Source organism: Microtus ochrogaster, linkage group LG2, assembly GCF_000317375.1.
Source record: "Microtus ochrogaster isolate Prairie Vole_2 linkage group LG2, MicOch1.0, whole genome shotgun sequence".
Classification (NCBI taxonomy): Eukaryota; Metazoa; Chordata; class Mammalia; order Rodentia; family Cricetidae; genus Microtus; species Microtus ochrogaster.
Window position 1 is genome coordinate 46840964 of NC_022028.1, and position 24156 is coordinate 46865119.

General features: G+C 47.1%; 1 protein-coding gene across 10 annotated transcripts in view; it reads right to left on the minus strand.

The window, feature by feature from the left end:
* Positions 1 to 24156, minus strand: part of Pcbp3 (poly(rC) binding protein 3) — a 183206-nt gene that overhangs the window by 42479 nt on the left and 116571 nt on the right. For all 10 annotated transcript variants that reach the window (XM_026785593.1, XM_026785592.1, XM_026785595.1 and 7 more), the window contains one exon: positions 14538 to 14670. In XM_026785593.1, the coding sequence (XP_026641394.1) occupies positions 14538 to 14547 (10 nt within the window). In that variant the 5' untranslated portion in view covers positions 14548 to 14670. The remainder of the gene's footprint in view (positions 1 to 14537; positions 14671 to 24156) is intronic.

Here is a 24156-nt window from a genome sequence, read left to right on the forward strand (position 1 = left end):
CGTAGCAGCTTCCCAGCATGCTCTTCTATTAAAAGCAGGAACCCAACCACAGCAGACTTTCCAGAGGCCCACAACAAAGGGATTCTGGAACATCCCATGCCACTCATCTTTCTGCAGTTCTCACCGGGTACCAAGCATCAAGGGTGGGTGGATCATTACCAGCGGGGCACAGCTTGATGGGGAAATCAGACTTGGGGCTAGAACAGCTTAAATGAATCATGGTTCAAAGTCAATATCGGACCCTGTCATGCCTCACAAATCTATATGCTGCATACAGACCAACACTCTAGAAAACGAAGTTGAAGTCTGACACTTAGAGAGAATTTCCCTGTGGCTTAAGGATCTCTGAGAGAATGAAGGAGAGGCTGGGGCGAGATATCCCTAGCCAGGGATGGTCCTGAAAGAGTACCCACAACAACTTCCTTGAATGGGAAAGGACCAGTTTAGCCACCACTAGAGGATGTCTGGAAACAATGAGAGCAGGAGGGTGCATTCTGGGCTAAGCAGAAGCCCATGGAGACTGTCCACCATGCAACAGCAACGAACCCCATGTTTTCTGATCTTATCTGCAAGTCAGGCGCAACCTGGAACAGTGACCTAAGTACATAATTGATGATTTCAGAAAGAACTGCAATGGACCAGCGCCTGCCTTGGGCTACCTAGGGCTACATGTAGCTCCCAACAAGGAATCCCAAGACATCTCCAAACTAGATTAGAAGTTCTAGCTAAGGGACTGTTTTCCTGTTGGAAAGTACTGAGTTGGCAACTTGCAAGCAATGGGCTCCAGGGAATGGCCCTCTAGGATGCGTAGTGGATGCTCCTTCCCACTGTGGACATGGTGAGAAACCCGGAAGGAAGAACAACAGTACACAGGATAAGGTGGGCACATGAAACCCAAATGACCTACAGATGACATCATAAGGGATCTTATCAGAGTGACTAAGCTAACGTTTTATTCCAGCTGGGGTTAAAAATTAAGTTTTAAGAAGATACAATTGGAAGAATATAAAAAATTCAGAGTTGGAGATAACCCTAAAAAAGTGATATTCAGAATTTTTACATAGAAAACCAGATCTTATTATGGAGAAGTACTTAAGACCTAAGAGGACCTGACAGACTCAAGTAATCAGAGCTGAGGACATTGATTCTTTCAAACTGATCTATAGGGCCAATTCTTTGGGAAAATTCATTTCAAATTTGAAAAATTCCTGGGGACAGGAGCACGATGGCAGTAGCAGGGGCCCACAGAGAGCATCCACCATGTAACACGATCCCCAGGACTTCTGACCTAATCTGCAGTTCCCTGTCCAGGGCAGCGCTGTGATGCTGTGGTACCCAGAAGACTCATTGTTTTAGTATTCTACACACAGCCACAGCAAGTGAGTCGGTGTGTGGTGTGAGAAGAGACGAATTGATGGAGGATCTAAGAGTCAGAACCTGGTGCTCAAACCATGGCACAGCAGGGGACAGCCTGTCAGAGGACCCGCAAGTAGGAACTTGAGGACCGAGCACGCCCTTCCAGAGTCTCCCTCAGAACAATCCCAGTGAGGCCAACAGGAAACATCACAGGAATCTCTGCACAGCACGAGGTATTAGTACAAGGGAAGAACAAGGCTTGTCACACCTAAAAAGCTATTAGCTGCTCAGACCAAATGAGGTGATGAGCCACATTAGAATGAAGATTCTCTGTGTTCCCACCCCAGAGGGAAAAGCAGTCGGTGGGCAGACGTTTGCTGCACGTTGCTTCTTTGCTAAGCTTCCGAACCGAGGAGCATCTCTATGCTCTGTGTAGAAAAGGGGGCAAAAGACTTGAATAGGTGCATCCTGAAGGGGCGGTCTGTGTGACCACTTGGTCCTCTGTAATCAGATTCAACCAACCAATAGATAAAAAAAAATTGGAAAAAGGAAACTGTATCTGTTCTGAACGTTTTTCCTTATTATTATTTGAGGCAGTTGTCTGGCAGTTGTGTACAGAGCATTTATATTGCATTAGGTATTCTAATTTACCTAATACAAAGAACATACAAAAGATGTGGGAGAGTTCCATCAAACACTATAGCATCTCACTGAGCATCTAGGGAATTCTGGGATGTGTGGGGATCTTGGAGAGTTGGGTAGATCTAGGACCAATACCCCAGGGGATACAAAGGGATGGCTGTTTCCCAAAAGGCAGTCAGCCTCAACAGTTAAGAGGAAAAGCAATTTAAAGTCACAGTGTCTATCACTATACGCCTACCAGGATGACTAAAATACAACAAAATCTTAACAGAAGGGCTAGAAAATGGCTTAGCAGGTAAAGGCCATGCTGCATGCATTTCCCCAGGACATGATACATAGAGAGAACAGGGTCCTATAGGTTTCTCCTCTACCTCCACATGTGTGCTGCAATATATGTGTACCTACATACATGCAATAAATTAATATTTTTTTAAAAGCAAAAGTCTTATCAGGAAGCACTGGAGAGCAGCGGTATAGCTAGGATACTCACTCCCAGCTCATGTGCATCCCTGTATGTGCGTGTGTTCGCTTGGGAAAGATGTAGGAGAAACAATGAAATGGATCATGTGTATCAACTAAGATCCAATCCCAAATTCTGTCTAGACAGAAATGCTAACTAATAGTCCAAACTAAATGGTAATATGTAGGGTCAGCAATTCATAAGTAGACTGATGTTGCACAGTGCCTTGCAGAGTGTGGGGTGGATAGGCAATACAAGATCAGGTATTCTGTCCATGTAACCAATAAAGAAAGAAAGTCAGTACCCACACACACTTTAGTAAGCAATGGCTAAACACTAACAGCTGTTCGCCATGTGCCAGGCAGAGTCCTCGGCACACTCAAGCAAGGAACGCAGTCAGGGTGGGTAGGAAAGTAACACAGACACCAGATAGGATGTGGGTACTGGACAGGATACTCATCTGGACAAACGTGTAGCCCTGCACAGATAGTGGAAAAGCACCAAATATAATTTACAGTCTCACTGATCATATCAAACCAAAGGAAATAGCAGGAAGCACTTAAGTCAGGAGAAGATAATTCCCTAGCACACAAATGTCCTGCACACATGCTTGGTGTCACATCTGTGTCCTTGTTATTACTTTTACTGGTGGTGGGTGACAAAGCCGAAGAACTCCAAATTCCGGATATTACTAAAACAAAGAACCATAGATAATATCTTAATGCATATGAAAAGTGTAGGAACTAAGAAAGCTTTTAAACATATCTAATGAAGGAGAAGATGCCACCCGTGTGAAAAGCAAGAAGGCTAAGCAGGAAATGATATTTTTATGGGGGAAAAATCCCTAGGCAGCTGTGGAAGGAGCTACAGGAAGTGTCCAGGGTAGCTTGCAGGATCTCTGAACTGGGCCACAGAACTTGCTCCTGGTGGGAGACCCCATCCCACGTCACTGCCCCTCACTTACTCCTTCAAGACACATGCCAAGTGGTGCAAGAAGCATGTCAGAGGTGACATGAAACTGCTAGACAATCTCACTGCTGCCTGGCGGAACAAACGTTCTTCCTCCCTATTGCGTGTGCTTGCTCCCTTAATAATATGGTGTCACAGAGCAGCAATTTTAGGCCCTGCTCTCAGAGTGTCACAAGGGTTCTGTTCCAGGATGGCTTCTGGCTCCCCCACATTTTCAAAGCAACAGTGTCCCTGTGGCAGGAAGCATGGTTGTCCTTCCAGAAGATAACAGATGCAGAAGAACACAGGCAAGGATGAGCCTCTTTGCTAAATCCTGGACGTGAGCACTGAAGCCTAACCTGCTATAACTTAAAACTGGCTACTAGAAGTCAGTCAGATGGAGCCTCTTTGAGACTGTCTCATACAGCTCAAGTCCCTGGCACACTCTGTGCCCAAGTGGTCCAGCAGGAACTGGAGAACAGGCATTCTGCCCAGTGGTAGCCCGCTGCTGGCTCTACTAAGAGAAGTGTCTTCCTCGGTTGGGTTTTTTATCCAGGGGGCATGAAGGGACAGAGCAGCTTCACAGGGCTGTCCAGAGATAGGATGCCCTGCCCACGTCAGGACTGTGCACTGGCAGCCTTCCCTGACATCCCCACCCCAGAAAGTCTATTCAGAGAATGCAAAGGGTACTGTAGGTGCCAAAAGGTGCTTACTGAGGGGGCAGATTTTCTGTCCTAAGAAGGCTCATGGTTAGCTCAGCCTCCTCAGTGGGAAGAAAAAAACTGCAGACAGACTACTGCCTGTTTGATACACGGATTAGGGCAAGGGCAGAGGTAGCTGTCCACAGTGTGGTGACACAGCTGACAGTGGCTGGGCACAGGCCCATCAACCCCGCGTGGGAAGGGAATTCGCACTGCAGGTCAGGGCTTCTAGCAGGCTTGTCCTCGTGAGGCTGCAGGCAACAAGGACAGCGGCTGCTGAGATCATGAAGATCTCCATGGAGGTCAATGTGGAGCAAGAGAGGAACATAGCTCCCAGCTGTCCTGGGAGGGTGTCCCCATGGATGCACACATTAATGATTTCAGAACATTTATTCATCAACACAGACAAAATCATTGATCATGATTAACCCTGAGAGAAAACACAAGCTAAATTAGATTGATAGGTCATTTCTTTGTGTTGCAAGGTCTGGGCAATAATTTCACTGTTGCCCTGCAAAAAGCATATTATTTCAGATAAAATAAAAAAAATCAGAAAACATAACTAAAATTATTAAGAATCTTTCCAAATTATTTTTTTAAAAAGGAAAAAAGATGAAAGGCTGAAGTGAAAATAAGATTACCAATAGAAATGACACATATGAGCAAAACATTTAAAGAGAATGAAATAAGTGGTACACAGAAAGGAAATGATTTGAAAAGTAAAGACAATGTGACATAAAGAAAAAATGCAAGATAAACATACTGAAAAAATACAAATAAAAGTAAATTTAGATAAATCTGAAACAAAATGACAGGTTTAAAAAATAACAGGTAAAAAAACTAAAAAGAAAAATGTAAAGTTTCCAGTGTGACTACAGGCTACGAAGGATCAAATTAAGGCGATAAGCCTCAGCAAGCCGACAGCTGGGCTCAGCAGCACTGTACAGGAGACAGCTTCGCCAAACCCAGGGAAAATCAGCATGAGATCAAGGCCCACGAGGGCCCCAGAGATTCACAGACTAATGGCTCAGTGACCAGAGCCAGAGGTTGCAGCCCAGAAACTCCCTAAGACCCCTGCCCTCGCCCTGCCACTCATAAAGTCCTTGCACCCAAATCTCATAGTTGCCAAGGACCTGAATACATGTGAACACACATCAGCATCCTGGAAATGCCCTATGTGTGTGTCTAGGGTGAAAGCATCTCCCTCACGCCACATACTGTGTACCAGATGATCCCAGGGCACCTCTGGACTGGGCTGGCTCAGTAGGGGACTGTACAAAGGCAGTTCAAGGATGGAGTCTCTATTCCACGTGACGGCACTGAGCTGCCCTGCCTCCTCTGCAGCTCAGGATTAGAGTTAATCCTCAAGACAGCATTGCCCCAGAGAAGCACTCTGCCTTCAATCCGCTCATGGTCTAATCCCAAAAGCCTCGCTGCTGCCTGTTTAATTTATTTTGGATGCATTTGGCTCATTTCTATTTCAGTGTGTTATAGACAAAGAAATAGATGTGTAGATGAAAAAAAATAAATGCTGTATTTACTTGCCAAAACCCAAATGCAGATTTATGAACTTAAATACTGCCTAGGCAAAATAAGTTTAAAAGCCCAAGCATGATACCTTAGAGTTAAAACTACTGAATTCCGCCACAAAGAGCTCGGTAGGTTATGGAGGCTGCTGAACAGGAATATTACCGAGCAAGATCTATAGGAGACCCCGTGTGGTCCCTACCAGAAGCAATGAGGCAGGAAGTTGTGATGTTCGGTTGTGGTTCAGCCACAGGTCCTTCCTCCTTTCCTCCTGGTGCTGTGGGCCCAAGGTCTTTGGAGACTTGTTCACTGGACACAGCCCAGGGACTGGTCAGGAAGAGAATGCCCTATCAGAGTAGGGCTATTGGGACCCTTGAGTGTTGTAACCTGTACAGCCGTGGATCCATCACTGTGCTGATATCATCCCCCAGCTCAGTCAACCCAAACACGCTTTTCAAATTGCCAGCACAGCAGAGTCTTCTCTAAGAACAACAGTAATGACAGTGAATTACTCTGGAGGGGACCCCAGCTAGCCATACACCACATCTGAGTTGCTGGGCTTTGCCTAGCCCTGCCTTGCACAAGTACCACATACTACATATGTGTGGGACTTACACTTTAAGCACAGGCACAATAATGCCACAAATGTGAAGGGGATAGCTCAAATGTCACTCAGCACTTACCATGCAATATAATTGATAACCTACAACACTCCCATCCAAAGTAAGGCATTGCCAGGAGCCACTAAGGGCCCTGTACTGCAGAGCTCCCTCTGTCTCCTCTATGCCTGGCCTCTTTGACACCGAGATTCACTATGCTGTTGGGTGGCAGCATGGGTCTTGGTCAGTACCACAGATCATACTGCAAACCGGAGCTACATGATGTGAACACCACTACAAGTGCTTGCGGTGTCTCCGTTGATGGCTTCAGCAGCACCTTGTCTGAGCCAAGGAAAGAAGTCACTGTTGTCTGGAGGCTAAGTCTCCATGGGGCCGTGTTAGGACTTACTTCAGCCAAGATTCACATGCCCTGACTATGGGAATTATTACTTAATAATAATTTTGATTATTTTTAATAAACCACTCCAGACATGGATCTCTGTGCAATAAGGTTTGACCAGGGAAGAGACCTGACTTACATCAAAAGCGGTATGGGTAAAGAGTGTCTGCACTAATATGTTGGCAGACATGACCAGCCACGTTCCACAAAGCAGTGCCAGTTCACACCCAACCAAGCCTGCCATCCCAACTCCTGCCGACCTGCACAAGGTTGCCTGTCAGTTTCTTCCTACTGTGCACACTCATCTGTTCGGCTGCTTAGGATTCTGTGCTTTGTTGCAACACTGCACTGTTGGAAAGGTGCTGCCTGAGTGATGAGCCAACAGTGTTCCTGCCTGTCCACTGTGCACTCAGGCTTTCTGGGGTGAGTGTGTGTGTGTGTGTGTGTGTGTGTGTGTGTGTGGACTGCAACTCTTTCTCCAAAAACAGACATATAAAAAGGTCAGCATGTAATTTCTATGCCTGTAGCTCATTATTCTATACCAAAAGTTGTGTGAAGTTTTATATTTAGTACTTTAAAAAAAAAGACTAATTGACCCAATAGCATTTTGACCCAATATTGACGACTAGCTTATTCATTCTTAGTGATCTAAATGTTACTTTGATTATAGCAAAACAAAACCAGACATTCTCTCCTGCCCCCTAATCCTTTGTGATGTTTTGATTATTTTCCTGATAGCACGTGTGTGCAGACATCATATGCATTAATGCACACTTGTACCCATGCACCCATGTGGAAACCAGAGGACAATCTCAGATGTTATTCCTAAGGTGCAACCCACTTTGGTTTTTGAGAGCAGTCTCTCACTGGCCAAGGAATTCCCAGAGATCTGCCTATCTGTTCCTCCAGTGCTGGAGTGTTTATGCCACTATGCCTGGCTTTTCACATGGGTTCTGGGGATTGAACTCAGGTCCCATGAGTACCTTTCTGAGTCATCCCCCCCCCCACCCCCGCCAACACAGTCTCTCTATGTAGCCCCAGCTGTCCTGGAATTCACTCTGTAGACCAGTCTGGTCTTGAACTCAGAGAACTGCTTGCCTCTGCCTCCCAAGTGCTGGGATTAAAGGTGTGTGCTGCCACCGCCAGGCAAGCACAGTCATATGCAGGTTTCTTTGTCCTCTCCTCACATTGTTTGTAATGACTGTGCCCCACACCAGCAGTTAGAAAGTGTGTGCCCGTGTGAAGGAGGAGGAGGCAGGTGGCATTCATTGCCATGAAGCAGGAAGACAGAGTCTGCATCTAGGCTGTCCCATTCAGCCCTCAGCTTTGCCACAGCCGGTTTCCCAGCTACAGACAGGCTCTTTCTTCACTAGGGCCATCTGACTAGAGCTCAAATGCAGCTACTGCAGCCTCCTCGCCTCTCCAGACCACTCCACTGAGTGGCCTCTGTCTACCTTTCCCAGTGGCAGTTCTGAGTCAGCAGGAGCCACAGCTTCTGCACATCTTCCCTGCTCCAGCACTGGCCTTGGGCTTATGCTATTCCTAACCTTGAGTTCTAGCAAGTGTGTTCCTCATCTCCAGAGACAAGCCTCAGCTCCAATAGGTACCGGGAGGGGGGGTGCAGCCTGTGTCCTTTCCTACAGAAAGCTCTGGTTGGACAATGTGACTCGACCTCAAATGCCCCACTAAGTGGTCTGCTCGCATCCAACCCAGTAATCACTCATAGGCAGCAGCATCCTCTGCTCTCTCAGACCTGGTACTCAAGTCCATATCCTCTACATCCAACTCCAGTTGCAGCAGAAGTCCTGCCTTTAAATTTTCATGTCACAACCACACCAGGGGTTCTCACTCTGAGTTGTCATGACATATACCACCAGGGAGGCCTGTCCTACATGACCCAGCCCAGGTTCTGACTTCACTGATCTGAGGCAGGCAGAACAGACTCTGCATCTCTACAGGGTCCTAAGGGGATGGTGGAGGTTCAGAGATCACACCTGGACAAACCTGTTCTGTTCATAAGCACAGCAGCCAAAACACAGAGGCCAGATGCTCTATGGCTAAACTGGAACACCTGGTAGGCACCACTGTACCCAACAGTTCTGCAACAGGAGGGCCCCATGCACTTTTGGGACCTCCTGATCCCAGCTCCCAGTATTGAGACATTGGTCCTCTGAAGCCTACTCCATCAGAATCAGGATGTATTCAGCTGTGGGGTGCTCCTCACTGCAAATCTTCTCCAGGCCCCTCTTCTCAGTGAGAGAATGCTTTATTGGGGCTTCTGGCCTCTGAGCAGGGCTCAGCTGTCTCCTGGAACATCACATACATCTCAGACACAGAATACTGGGATGGTGGCTTGTTTTAAGATACTACCAGACCAAACTTCATAGGTGGCCCTTCAAGTCCCACATAGTCCACCGCTCAGCACAATGAATATGATGAGGGCAATGTGGACAAACAGTACAGTGTGCATGGGGACAGAGGACAGGCACAGAGTCAGGCACTCCAGTCTGGGTTAGGATTCTCCTCTGTGCACCACCCCAGGACATGGCTCTATTGCTTCTGTATAACTATATTTGTGCTGTAATCTTTCCTAATGGGTATGGGGGACATAAAGCATACCCACATTGCAGGAATGGGTTCATTTCCAGAGGCAGCAGCCCTCACCCCTCACCTAAGAAATAATGGGAAAAATTATGATTTCAAATGTCACATGAGCATGTGTGCTTGACACAACTGTCTTCACATGTTACGGGTGAGTCCTCACATTTAGTCTGGTTTCCAGGACCCACGTTACAGGAGGGACAAAGAGCGAGGCAATGCTAAAACTGCATCAGTGGATGGGGCTTTCTCCAGGCATCAGATCAACAGCTACACATAAGGAAAGTGTTGCGCATTTCTGTCTTAGTCAAACAAACAAAAACCCCAACAAATGAAACTCTCCGCTCCCTCAAGATTGTAGCCAGTTAAAGAAATACTCTTTAGAAAACATATAAGATTCACTCTAAGGCTGTAGGTTGATTGTACAAGGAGTCTTTGTGAGCCCTGCTTTGTCACCAAGGGAATAGCTACTGTGCCACACAACAGAGATGGACCACAAGGCATAACCCAAAGATCTGGTGCTCATCCTTACAATGTTGGTCACACACCCATGTTCCCCAGAGAACTAGAATAAACACAAATTTCATCTGAAAGGAAAAAAATTCTGGTGGAACACACTCAGGTTAAATTGCTACAATTCTTGTTCTGGTACACTATTTCTGGAAGCATTTCCCCATGTCTGAATATGGGAGATATAGCTAGATCCTGCAAACACATATATGCTTGTTAAACATGCAACTTGTTTGCCAAACGCATACATTGGAACATCCTGAGGCACTGCACACTTGAGCTCATTTACAGGACAGGAAAAATGTGAAATTTTGTTATTTATAAGCTATAAAATGTATATTTGTTTCTATAAATATTTAAAAACTACTATACATTCACAAACACTTTACCATGTGGTGGTGGTGATCATGTTCAATGTCCTGCCTGGCAATAAGAGAACTAGTAAATTGCTCAATGTAAATATTAAACTCCAAAGTATACTTTTCCATTTATTAATAATATGTGTGCACAGATCTTTTGCTATTTGGGTTCTGAGTTTGAGCTTCATAGTACTCTTACCCGTGGAAACAAATAACTTTCCAAATAACTTCAGAGGTTTAAGTCTCTAACAGGACTGAAGGAACTAGTTGATCCAGACAGCACTGGACCTTCGTTCCTAAGGATGATTCATATGGTCAAGGATAGAGACCATATTCCTTTCCATAGCTGGTATTTCTAGCCGACAAAACATCCATAAAATTGTATGCTTTCTTTTTAGCAAATAACACCACCTCAATAGTAAGGAAATTAAAATGCTCTGGGTCCTCCCCCAAAGAACTGCATTATGAAAGCGGAGGACGCACTATGGAAATATCTAAAGCCGCTAGTACATACAACCCAGCTCCGCTCTTCCCACTGCCCAGCACAGGTCTGTGCACCATCATGGCAGTTCCTTCAGCACCCTCTCCCAACACATCACACATACGACCTTGGCAGGCTCTACCACACCACCTGGAGATCTGAGCTAGGATTCTGTCAGTCTCGGCCACCTGTCCTGCTCAGCTGACCACTCACCCAGGCCCACAGAATCCCCTTACCTCCGAACAAAGCAGCCCCGTGGGGTCAAGAGGATCGAGTTGGGTGTGGGAGCCAGACAGATGGTTACTCTCCCCGTTTAGAGAAGATGAAATGCTAAGAGAAAAATTAGAGTGATGTTTTGTTTTCAACCGAAAGAGGCCACCCATCCCATTGGCCTGGGGTGGGAACCGCGTGACATCGCCCAGGCACATGTGACCTACTTTTCGCCCAGCTCCCCTTGTGCCCTTTGGAGGGGCACCCAGCACTCATGGCTGTCATTTCAATGGCTCCTGTCCCCAACAGGACTGAACAAGCCAGTGTGCCTGCAGGACATAGCAGCTTAGCCTGAAATGGGGAGGGGGGCTGGATAGCATTAATCCAGACACAGCTTTTCGTATCAGACATTGTCATCATGCTGACCGTCCATGTACAGCTTGGGCAGAGACAGGTCTCTAGCCATTGACTATGGGGCTGCCTTGGATTCACTGGAGACACACTTGCAAGTTCTCGAGGAACCAGGTAAACAGGAAAGTCCTCACAAAGGTTAGATATCCAAAATGACAGACTGGAAAAGCTTGCCTTCGACATTTTTAATTAATTGTAGTCAGCCCTGAGAAGCAAGCCTATGCACACACTCGGAAGGGGCTGAGCATGCTGCATCATTTAAGGTGGTCCAGGTGTGGGCTGTGATGTGCACAAGGCTCAAGTACTTGAGACCTAAATGGAGGGATAGCATGTACATTGGCCACGATCAGGCTGAGCATTTCTGCTACCAGCAGGAGAGAGCAGCTATCCCATGTTGCTTGATACTGATACACTGACTTTATCCAGCTACTTATACAAGATCAGGGGAGGTAATGACAGAGACACAAGCAAGCATATATGAGAAGGAAAAGGCCAGGAGGAGCTATGGGCTGTACCAGAAGGCAGACTGTACCATGGAAGGAGTCAGTTACTGTGAGCACAGACATTGCTACTAACTCTGCAATGCTCACCACAGCACAGAAAAGAAAGAGGGTCCCAAAGCCTCACCAAGAAAATAATATAAGCAATGGATATCCAGTATAGAGAAATAACATATTAAGTGCTCCCCAGAAAGACCACCAGCCTGGGATCTGCAATGTTGGGAGGCATATTGCCTAGGTTCCATCACTGTATCTTTTAAACAAAACAGGACCAAACTGCCCACATTTTCCTCTTTCTTGCATTTAGTATTAAATGGTAAATACTTTCTTCTGTTAATGCATTTAGGTTTAGGCAATAGTACCAAATTCCTGATACTTTACTTTATAAATGGGATTTCAGGTACCCTGCTTTTGTTTTAGTGTGTAGGACCATAAGGAGTCCACAATAGTTGAGTGTGCCAGATATTTTGAATTGGTATATTGAGCAATGTTGTAATAAAATTGCTAAGGTTTGAGGCATATGTTTCCCCTCAAATCTGCATGTTGAAAATATACTAGGTGTGGCAGTGTAAACCTCCAGTACTCAAGAGGTAGAGACAGTCAAAACTCTGTGAGTTCAAGGATAGCCTGGTCTACAGCAAGTTCTGGGCCAGCTAGGACTATATAGTGAGAACCTACTTTAAAAAAAAAAAAAGGTAACAAGGCTGTGACCTCCACCTTCTAACTAGTGTCTCACAAGAGGCTCAGAGAGACTAACTAGTCTGACCCTCTTTGTCGGTGGTCCTCCTGTCACATGAAAACACATATCTGTGTCTCCAAAGGAGGCAGTGTTTCAGGAGGTTCCACATGGAAGTATCCCCCCCAGACACCAGTAGACTTTCTGGCCCTGTTGGTCTTGAGCTTCCAGCCTCTAGAACTGTACAGGTTTATGGGGGTGTCACTTATCTAGTCCTGAGAATGTCCCCTTTCTCTTGTGATCTCCCCACCATGTATATTTACAGCATATAATTTCTGAGTCAAAAATACATAAATTAGTCAGGTATGCATGCCTGCAATCTCAGCACTTGAACTTGCTGCTCCATGAGCCTGCATGGCCTCTCATTCAGGGAATGTGTGCCTGGGAAGGACCATGGACCATCACACAGGGCACAGCAATTCCTAGAGGTGTGCTCTGGGCAGTGCAGGGACTTGGCTATAGAAATGGGGCCTTCAGGAGTTTGTTGGTTACACCAACTGTTCTAGATCTGAGACAGACTGTTCCAGACCCTCTCTGGTGACTGAACCGTAGAGGTGGGAGAGGGAGCTCTCCATCTCATCCTAGAGCACACAGCAGCAGGAAGTCTAGTCAGCACAGGACCCAGCAGAGGGTGTGGTAGGACTCTGACCTCCAAGCACAGCATGGCCCTTAACATCTTGAAATAGAGCATAATTACCTCTATGGAACCTTTACAAGATCCACAAGTCAGTCCCTTTAACCCCCACCCCAGAAGAAGTGGAAAGCTCACCAGGTCCCCCCTCAACAGTATTCTACCCAGGAATTGCTGGGGTAGGTTCGGAGGTATAAGAAGCCTTTAGTGGTAAATAGCTGTCCACCCATAATTTCCCCTTGCTCCTGTAAGTAACCTCTTATCTTTGCTGCTGTCACCGATCCCAATACCTCATTAGTTCACCAAGGTACAATCAGATCGAATCATTCCTTTGGTCCGCCATTGATGTCTCTATCTGGGATGAATAGAAATAACTCTTCAGAAAAGTCACGTGACACAGGACGAGATGGTATTGTTCCTTCTGACACACAGCCATACCTGGGGCCCTGCCCAGCAGAATTCACTCTCTGCAAACCCTCTCCCACCTCGACAATTCCCAGCTCTGCCTGGCCCAGCAAGGGACAATCCATGAAGTTCCCTGGGGGACTGGTAAGGTCCTAGGGTAGGGTGCAGGCCAGGACTGAAGAACAGAGGGGGTGGCGAGCAGAGTGATTCCCCAAGTACTAACTAACCCTCCAGTCAGTTGCTCTGTGGCCCCTCTAGCACCTGCGTACAGGGCCTAGGTGCAACCTTGACCTCGCTGTCCGTGCACTGAAGCCTTTAACTGCAGTGTGGGTCCTTTCTCACCCTTTCCTGGGAGCTCTCATCAGGCTTCAACTCAACATGCAGGTCCAGGCTGCAGTAAGCCTGGGGAGGAGGCACTGAAGGGATAGAGAAAGTAACCTTGGACCCTTGCGTCTCCCACTGTCCTTTGCTTTCCAGAACTCACAGCATCCAAAGTTGCAATGAGAGGCAAAAATCCCTTTAGTGCCAATGTGCCCAACTAGAAAGCACTAGCCGTATCATAAGAAAGCATCATGAATGCTAATGAACAATCCAAAATAAACAGTTCCTTCTACCATAGTATCAGAAAGCAGAAAATAGGACTAAAACCCCATGGTGGCCATTCAGTACCCATGGTGGCCATCAGTACCCATGGTGCCCAACAGTATCCATGGTAGCCATCAGTATCCATGGTAGCCATCAGTACCATACTGGCCATCACTAGCCTAGCACAGCTTCTGTTCTCCATTCCCTAAACCTGTGTTGGCCTTATGATTCCTGATTGCTCAGGCCAACTCCAGGAGACAGGTTTCAGCCTGTGTGGGTAGCATAACTGGCTCACAGCTCTGGAAAGGAGTCCCAACTCTCCAAAGTATACACAGACCCTGAGGGCCTGGAAGAATGGAGCAGGATAGAACAAAGAACAGTAGCACTACCAGCATGCGTCTTCCTTAACGGTGAGCCAGACTTTGTTTCCCCATGCCAGATGAATAAATAACACAGAAGGGGCTTTGGGCCAACTCACCTTCCCCCATAGGCAGGCTCTATGGTTCAAAGCAGGTCCATAGATCCAAATGTTGACGCGCACTGTGGCTCAGAGCACCAGCCACCAAACACGGAGGTCACTGGCAGGGCTGGCTTATCTGGAACTCACCTACCTAAAAGAGAAACACAGGGGAGTATGAGCTCTAAGCACCAAGGCCTTGATCCAGGACTGGGCTTTTGGCCACCTTTCTTTGCCCCATTCATCAGAGCAGCAAATGTCTCTGAAATGGACAAGTCTAAGGCTATGTGAGAAGGCTATGTACCAGCAGAGGTGACCTTGGGCATGATATCTGAACAGCCCCATAGAGGCAAGGGAACATGATGAAGGTGTCTATTTCCCAACAGGCGTCCCAGAGGAGATCCTGAGGAATCTGTATGATGGATTTGCTTATAATATTTACTATATCATCTACTTATATCATTTAGTATACATATCTTCCACTTGTAATATTTAGCAAATACGTCTGCATAGGCACCAAGTTTAAAATGACAGTTATTAGATTATACACTAAGCGCACTGCTGGTTTTCTATGCTCACAGTCCACAAATGGATATGACACTGATAACTAAAAGGGCACAACCCTCTCTGTACCCACACAGAGAGGACAATGGGAACTGTGCAAAGAACCAGGTCTGGAACCTGCACGTGGGTGAATGGGGCAATGCAGGAAAGGAAACTGAGCCCGAGCCACGAGTGGTGAGTGCCACACAGCCCTGTTCATGCAGCAGCTCAGGGGGACTGCAGGAACTGCGACAGTAGCATCCCAAGAGTCCCAGTGGAGCCTTTGTGAGAGAATGCAGCCCAGCGAACCTTTGGTCCTCTCATCACAGCTCATCCCAGGAGGAGGTATAGTGACCTTGTCCCTCTAAATGTAACTCATTAAGGTTCTGGGCTTAGTGACAAGACAGTGGCATGTCAAAATTAAAATGAGGGTGTCAACGGGAAAGCAACTAAACAATGAGACCCCATCCCCACCCCAGGTCCATGTCCAAGGACCTCAGAATTGAAACATCCACCTAAAACCCAGCTTACTGTAGGTCACAGAGAACAATCCCGGAAAGTTTTATATGAAACAGAAAAGGGACAGAAGACAGTGGTATCTGGTCCCCATGTGCTAAAACCAGAAATAACTCTAGCCAATTTACACCACTTACACAATATTAGGAAACTTTAGGGAAAGGATCATTAAACTGGTCACCAAGGGAAAGCAGAGTGACCCACAGAGTCATTCCTCCTGTTACCAATACTTAGAGAAGCCTAGAGACCCCACCCTGCAGCTAGATAGGAGACAATGCAAGTCCAGAAAGTCCCTTCTTTCTGTTCACAATGGGAATGCACCAGGGAGAGGCAGAGGTCAAATCATGAATGTAGCTCCCCCTCCCATCTACTGATTTGGGGTCCACTAGGAAAAGCAGCAGCAACCATTTTGAATTCTGGATGATTAGGCCACCATAGGCAATATCAGTCTCAAATGATGAGAACCCCAAACACATCACATTTCCCACGGGGACACAGCAGCTACAAATAACACACAGGCAACTCTCAGTGTTCTCTCATGTGTGTGGGTACAAAAGAAGAAACCGTGTCACCCAGGCTCTTTGTACACAGGCTGTGCCATGAGGAATGAACCAATCAGAACACAGTATGCCCAGCTGTCCTTGACAGGGCTTCCTTGTCCACTTCTCTGACTTCCAGGTGCCAGGGCAGCCACTATATATTGAGGAGTCATTTGGCAGTGACTCCAGGTTTCTAAAACTGGTTAAGAACAACCATGGCTCCAGAAACCTGAAATGTGGGCTTTTGTGCCCGCGGGGCATACTAGAATCTCATGTGGATCTCTTCATAAGGAAGATTCAGGCTGGTGCCACAAACCTCTAAGTCCCAAGTAAGAACTAATGGAAGTTTGCCTCCGAGTAACAAATGTATAAATGTAAATGCAACCCTCTTCCTACAGATCAGTGCCAAGAGGAAGGGCACAGCCATGGTCTCATGTTGCTTTTCCTCGTCTAATGTCCAGAATCACTTCAGTCCCTTGAGTGTGAGGTGAGGATGCTGGCCTGTCCTTGCAGGTCTGCTATGTGTGTGTGGACTGCCTGTGCCCCACTCAGAAATAGCACTGCCAGGGCTCCTGGCCTCTGTTTCTGACCTTGGCATACGTGCTGACTAGTCCAGCATATGGCCAGAGGCCTGGGCTCTGGAAGTGTCTGGCCAGGCTCGGGGGCAAGCCAAGTATGAGATCCTGGAGAAATAGGGAGTACCTCCTTGCTCCCTATGGTTCATTCAACAAATCAGCCAAAGGCCAGAAAGGTAGCTCTCCTGAACACACTGAGAAACCAGTATAGGAGTCCACGAAGAAAGGAGGCACACCGACAAGTGGCCATCACAGTGGCCATCAGTGAGGGCCCTACTAGCTTCGCTGTGAAAAACCCTACTTTTATCAGCTTTAAAATTAATGTTTGTATCATTCCCAGAAAAGTTCAAAACTGTTGCATACATTAAAGAAAAATGTTGTGTCTGATTCCTAGTTGTTTGGTCCTTTCTTCAGGGAGCATGGTGTGATGGGAGGGCTGCCTGACTGGCTATGGCTTGGTCCTTTGTCTCCATGCTGGATAGAGACAGTCCCTCTGTCCACCACACTAAGAGGCTAGCATTTGAGGTGGCCCACGAGACTGCCCACATGAGCACTAAGTGGCTGTTTTTGTGAAGCTCAATTTGGCTGCATTAGTTTCTTTAGCTGCTCCTGGCTCTGTTCAATGGCTGTCCCTGAAAAGAGCCAGAACCATGGCTCACCTTGGAACATGGACCCTTCAGAGATGGTGTCCATTTAGCATGGAGCTCTGAAGCCTGTGTAATAAAGCATGCAGGGTGAAAACTGATATTCTAGAAAGTTCTGCTACTTCCATATCACTTTGAGGAAGAATTTTGATGATCAATCCCATCATCTGTTTAATACATACATGTACGCGCGCGCGTGCGCACACACACACACACACACACACACACACACACACACAGATACACTTCAGTTGTGTTGGTAAATTTATTAGAAGAGAAAAATAAAACCTCTCAAAGTGTTCCAGCTTTACCATTCTTCACAGCCTTGCAGGTCATGGCTCTAAGGACAAGGAAAACTGAGGTGGCAGGGGTGACCCACTTCCTTCCTCACAACAAAGTGGAGCTTACGCCTCACCATAGTTCTTCCAGCTGTGAGACCTGTGGTCCATGGTAGGTTGGAGGGACAAACGAACAGATTTCAGATTCCACAAGTACCCTGGCACCATGACACAGACGCCATAATCCAATGGGTGAGACCAAAGGGCTGCAGTGAACATACCCTTGGTACCAGGAGAGAAAGGCAGAGAGAGAGGGATACGGAAACAAGTCCTTCATGGAGCTTTGCATTATATGGTAATGGATATGTGCACCTATTTGAATTATAGCTAACAGAAATGGCAACACTTTGAGTATACGGAACATATCTACCCACATCTGTGAGCTCAGAAAAGGTATTTAGTACTATGACATTTCAGCTCAGGCAAGGCATTCCACAAGATCATAGAGCCCAGGAAGGCCCTCCAGGAAGGCTGGGTTACATCGATGGGGCAAGGATTATGAGGACTTCTGGGTTACCATGGGAGAGCTATCATAACCTGGCAAGTCTCGGGACATGGCCACAGCTTCAGAGAGGCAGAGCCAGGTCCTCGGAGCAGTCTAGCTGCAAAGAAGCCCTCGGGAGACCTTTAAATGGGGCCAGGAAAGATGGACGTGGCGTCAGGAGGGCAGAATGGACTGCAGAGGTTGGGAAGGGATGCCGCACTGGGGCAGGATAGAGGGAGGGCCGCTGCTGAGCTGGGGAGCTGCCTGGGTCAGGAAAGATGGACGCGGCATCAGGAGGGCAGAATGGACTGCAGAGGTTGGGAAGGGATGCCGCACTGGGGCAGGATAGAGGGAGGGCCGCTGCTGAGCTGGGGAGCTGCCTGGGCCAGGAGAAGAGAGAAGAGGCAAGAGCTGCTTATTTGTACACAGTAGGGACAAAACAGATGGTGACTCCGTTCCTTCGATTCCTCTCCATTGGGGAAAGCCTAATTGTGAAATATGCTCGGCGCCATGTGAGCGTATGTCAGTATTTTGATAGCTATCCTCTCTCATTAACGATATGTCTTTCATAAATAACGAAGAACAAGCATTTCATTAGAGAACCCCCCCCCCAATTTCATGGCTTGGGCAGGGACACACCGAGCAAGCCCTTGGCTGTCCAGGGTCACTCTGCTCCTTGTTTGCACCCGACTCAGGAAACTGTTCAGAGCATTGCCCCTCAGTGCCCCTAAAAGTCCATTCCAAGGCTGGGTGGAGAACGCGAGAATGCATGGACATACACACTCATGAACACACACATATACATGCACATATACACATTACACACGCACATGCTCACACACAGTTTCCCGATGGTACAGCCACCCTGGCATCATATTCTATGTCTCACTTAAGACTCCTGTCTTCGGTCTACTTCCTCTAAAGCAGTGGTTCCCAATCTTCCTAATTCTGTGATCTTCTAATACAGCTCCTCACACTGTGGACCGCCAACCATAAAAGTACTTTTGTTGCTATTTCATAATTATAATTTGCCAGTGTTAAGAATTGTAATGTAAACATCTGTGTTTTCTGATAGTCTTAGGCAACTCCTATGAAAAATTCATTTGACCCCAAATTTGACCCCACAGGTTGAGAACCACTACTCTAAATGAATTTGCTATTCATAGGTTGAGGCTCTGCCTTTGTATGGTGACATCAATACATTAGAGGCTCCTGTAAAGCTGTGTGTCCAAGAACACACTAGAGAGGGCTCTGAATTCTCAGCTACACAGGAGGGAGCCCGAATGCCTCTCAGGAGTCAGTACACATGGGACTCAGGCCTGCAGGATCCAGATGTGTCACCTGGTGCACATCTGTACAGATGCTGTAGTGTGGCTGTGATAAAGTGGTCCGTCTCAGCACAGCGCTCATCTAAATCACAGAAGAGGTACCTCAAGATACAGGTCACAGGGCCTCCGTGGGGGCTCTGGAAAGGGCAGGTGAAGGTGGCCTCCCAGTGCCCAGGGCTCTAGACAGTGCCCTGGGGCTACAGCCTCACAGTCTCTTGGAACATTAGGGGACATGAGCAAAGGTCCACAGATGAGAGCAGGGCTTTGGCCACAGCTGTAAAGTGGGCAGGCAAGCACTGAGCTGTTGCCCATTGCTACGACTTGGTGAGACCGAGTCCTGAGGTGCTCTGGGCACCACCTTCCAGTTTGTAGGAAGTTAGGGGAAACAGGCTTCCCCTCTTGTGAAGTGTGACAAATACAGTGGCTTCTAGGACAGGCAGGAGGGTGGATCCTGCACAGCAGAGACCCAGGGCACCTGAGCCAACCAGCGCATCAGCAGCAGGCACCAAACCAACAAGAACTTTCTGGAATTTGATTCTTCCTATATCTGGGTTTTCAGTGAGGAGGCACAGTGACCTGAGATGCACACGTTTTTCAAGTGCCCTGGCTGCTCACTGCACATGGCTAGCAGCACTAACTACCTGATGCTTTCAGCACAGAAGGTTTGAAAGTGTATGTGAAAAGCCCAGAGACGACTTAAAGCACAGAAGCCACGCAACAGGCCAATGAGAAGAGTAATTGCGGGAAGAGCAGTGGTAAGGAGGTCATTGCTGAGCCAGGAGCTGAGATGATCGATTAGGCGCAACTCACAACTCTGAAGAAAGGTGTGCACCTTCTTCTTTCTCCCAGGCACCCCCAAAATGATTTTAATCTCAGAATGTGAAGACACACAACTTCATCCCATGCCCCCTCACCCCAGAGTTTAGCCACAGGCTGTAGAAAAGTAGGGGGCTGGATGAACACAGGCAGACACATGTCTAGGCTCTGGCAACCATGGCCCATCTGGAATCAAGAAAAGTCGGTCACACAGTCTGATGATAAAGCTGTTCCCACTCCAGCTCACAGAGAGGCTCTTCTGTTACCTGGGAGCCGGAGGCGGCTGCCTTCCCCCACTACCTATGTGTTTTCCCAGCTGTGTCTGGATGGGAATCTCATTAGGACCAGAAGCGTGGGAAGTGAAGGCGCGTGAGGGTACCTGCCAGGGATGAGGAGTCCTAGGGGATCCACGAGAGGGCAGCAAACACAGGGCTGCTCACCCAAGCACACGTGAGACTGGAGATGAGCGATGAGTCTGGGCCTTGAGGCCATGAGAATCTCAGGGAGTTGGCCAGCGTGAGACTCTCAAGACCTGCCTGCCCCCTGTGAGCTGTGAATATGAGCCGGTCCTCTTGCAACAGAACATGATTTCCAGCAGAAGCCCCATAAGAAAGCCATCTAAGGAATGGACTTTCACTGAGTGAACGTTCCTTCTGCTTACTTCGGGGACAAGGCCCAGTTTGGAGTTCAGCAAAGAGTGGAAGCCAGGGTAGGAACACAACTAATGAAGCACACTGTGCCTTTCTGGAGAAAGGATGCTGCTACAGAAACACGGGAAACTCAAGCCAACTGACGGGTAGCTCCAGGCATGTTAGTTCTGATCATGAGCTGGTAGACAGAATACATTAGAGAGTCTACACAGAGAATTACACAGGTCACAGCTGTAGCTCAGATCTGTGCCCTGTACATGGGGCTGCTAACCAAAGACTCCCCCAAAGAAGGCTGGCTGCTGTAGCCAACAGAACTTCCATACAGAGCAACTTCAGAAAGGTACACATAGTCTGGGTGCTTCCTGTTGATGATGAAGCCCAAACTAGGAAAATAAAGTGACGCCATTGAATATGTAATATCAGTGCCACTAGGTGGCAGCAGAGCATTATGGCCTGATCAAGCACACCGCGTCCTTGCGTCCCTGTTGGCTTTGGCTGTATGTAGCCCAGCGCTAAGCCCTCCCAGCACCTGCTTCTATAATTTTAACACTAACAGGAATAACCCACACTTGCTTGTGTTATTATCCATAGCTACTTCTCGCTCCCAAGGCAGAAGCGAACTATACTTCAAGACTGAGACTATTTCCTTCCAGGCTAGTCTAGAGACTATGTGCCGGCCTGACTCTAATTCATCACGACAGGGTGTCACAGTGTTTGTGTGACTTCAGACAGTGCCCACTGCCTGATGCCACTTTCATGGATCAGCAACACCTTTCTGTGACATGGTTTACTTCCAGAGGCTTGCGTACTCTGTGCGGCATCAAGGCCCCAATCTTGACCGAGTAGCTCAATGGGATGTAGAGTAGGAGGGTGCAATGTTCTGACAGCCCTGCCTGGGTCACTGGTATGCTGGCCCACAGCCCTGTGGCCATGGTGGCCTCAAGGATAAGGTATACACGACAATGTGTAATGAAAATAGGTGTTACCGACTTAGTCAAGAAGAATCAGGGCTTCTTGTCCAGGCTGTACGGCCCACAGAGTAGAGCCCGTAATTGAAAGGGAGGCTAGGTTCTAGGGAAGGAGACCTCCAACCTTACAATGTGTAAGAAGCTTTCTCCAAATCCTTCCCTGGGGGCCGAAAGCGGCAAGCCGCAAGCAGAAACCAGTAAATGCAGCCCTTCAGAAATTACCAGATCCTGGGCCTTGCTCTGCCCATTTCAGTGGACTAAACACTATCATGAACTCCAATTAAACTGACACATGGAATCTTTGCCCCAGTCTGCATCACGAGGGCCATTGTGCTGTCAAGTGACAGCTGGACATTTTCACCCGTTACAAATCACACAACTGGGGTGGAGACACTTGGCAGGCGCCAGAGCCATCTCCTTAGTTTCCTCCCTGGTCTTGGAAAGGAAAAAGGTCAGGTGGGATCTCTGAGAACCACCCCACCCCGACAAACAGCATCTGGGAAGACTGTGGAGTCAGCTGTTGTCAAGGACTTCTTTCCTCATAGATTGTCACTCTAACATCCTATCAGCAAAGCCAAAAGCCATCTCGAGTTTCTCCTATGTTTGCTAGTTCAGTTTGTGTTTAGGTCTCTGATCTATTCTGAGTTGATGCTTGCCTACATATTTATTTGTTTGTTTGCTTATTTATTTAGGGCGTGTGGACTCCAGTTGTTGTGTTCGCCTACGCCTCTTGACCAAAGATCAGCTGGCTATACTTATGTGACTTACAGCTGAGATCTTCTCAGTAATTAGCATTTATTCTTTTACTAATACAATTCTATCATGATATGGTAGTTTAAAGATTTGAATGCACACATGTGTGCAAATGTGTGCACATTCATACCAAGGCACACATTCGGAGGTCAGAGGTCTCTCTTTCCACCATGTGGGTCTTGGTGATTGAACGCTGGTCATCAGGCTTAGTGGCAAGTCTCTGCTGGGCTGGCTCATCTAGTGAGTCTTGAAGTCAGTAACTTCATTTTGCTGTTTTCCTCTTTATTCTGGGTCTGTTTTTTTTTTTCTCCAAATAAACTTCAGAGTCACTTTGTCAATGTCCAAAATATAAGCAGTAAGCATGTTTATTTGTATTGTGGTGACTCTATTACCAAGTTCTGACAAAGTGCCACCTTCACAACATTGAATCTAATCCTCGATATGGAACATCTATCCCTGCATTTGATTCGCCTTTGATTTATTTATCAGTTTTTTTTCTAATAGCTTGCCTCATATATGTATATGTGCTGCTTTTGCCTAAGTATTGAGGAAGGGTGCTAATGTGGCATTGTGTTTTAATATAATTCTACTTGTTCATTACTAGTATATAAGACTCTTATTCTTGTATATTAGTCTTATATCTTGAAACTTGGCTGTAATAATCTACTAACTTTGTGAATTTTATGCAGTTTTTGCCTATTTCATTTTAATCTTAAGTGTCCTCCTATGGCATAGATATCAAAGGCTAGATAGGGTACCAGCCTAGGGCTCTACTGGGAAGGACTGACAGCTTTCAGAAGTGGTGCCCACTGTGGAGAAGTCGGTTCACTGGAGGTGTGCCCTTAAAGATAATCTCTCTCTCCTCTCTCCTCTCTCCTCTCCTCTCTCCTCCCCTCTCCCCTCTCCTCCCCCCTCTCTCTAAAACCAAATTCTACTATTTTCTATGTCACCTGGTTTTCAATCTTTACTTCTACTTCAATGATTCTTGTCACTCTGGTTTCATTTTCATCTAGTTCAAAACAATAGTGAATGTAGCTTTAACAGTTTCCCTCTCTCTAAAGAACTTCTAACATCTCTTACAAGGCAGGTGGGTAATCTAGCACAGGTGTGTGGGCCCTGGTTCAGAACAAGAATCACTCTGACCCCAGTGGGCTCTCTTCTGCTCCCAAATCCTTTCCTTATTGCTTCTGCCCTTCTGGCCCACTATCATTTGCCAACCAGTTTCAGTGAGCTCTACTGGGAATGCTTGGAGAACTTCTTGATGTGGGAGTTCCCTCTGCACACTGTAATATGATTGGCTAATTAATAAAGAAAACTGGCTTGGCCTGATAGAGTAGAACAGAGTTACGTGGGGGGAAACTAAGCTAAAGTGCTGGAAAGAAGAAGGCGGAGTCAGAGAGAAGCCATGTAGCCCCACCAGAGCTGGACAGAACTTTACCCAGTAAGCCACAGCCACATGGCTATACAGAGATTAATAGAAATGGGT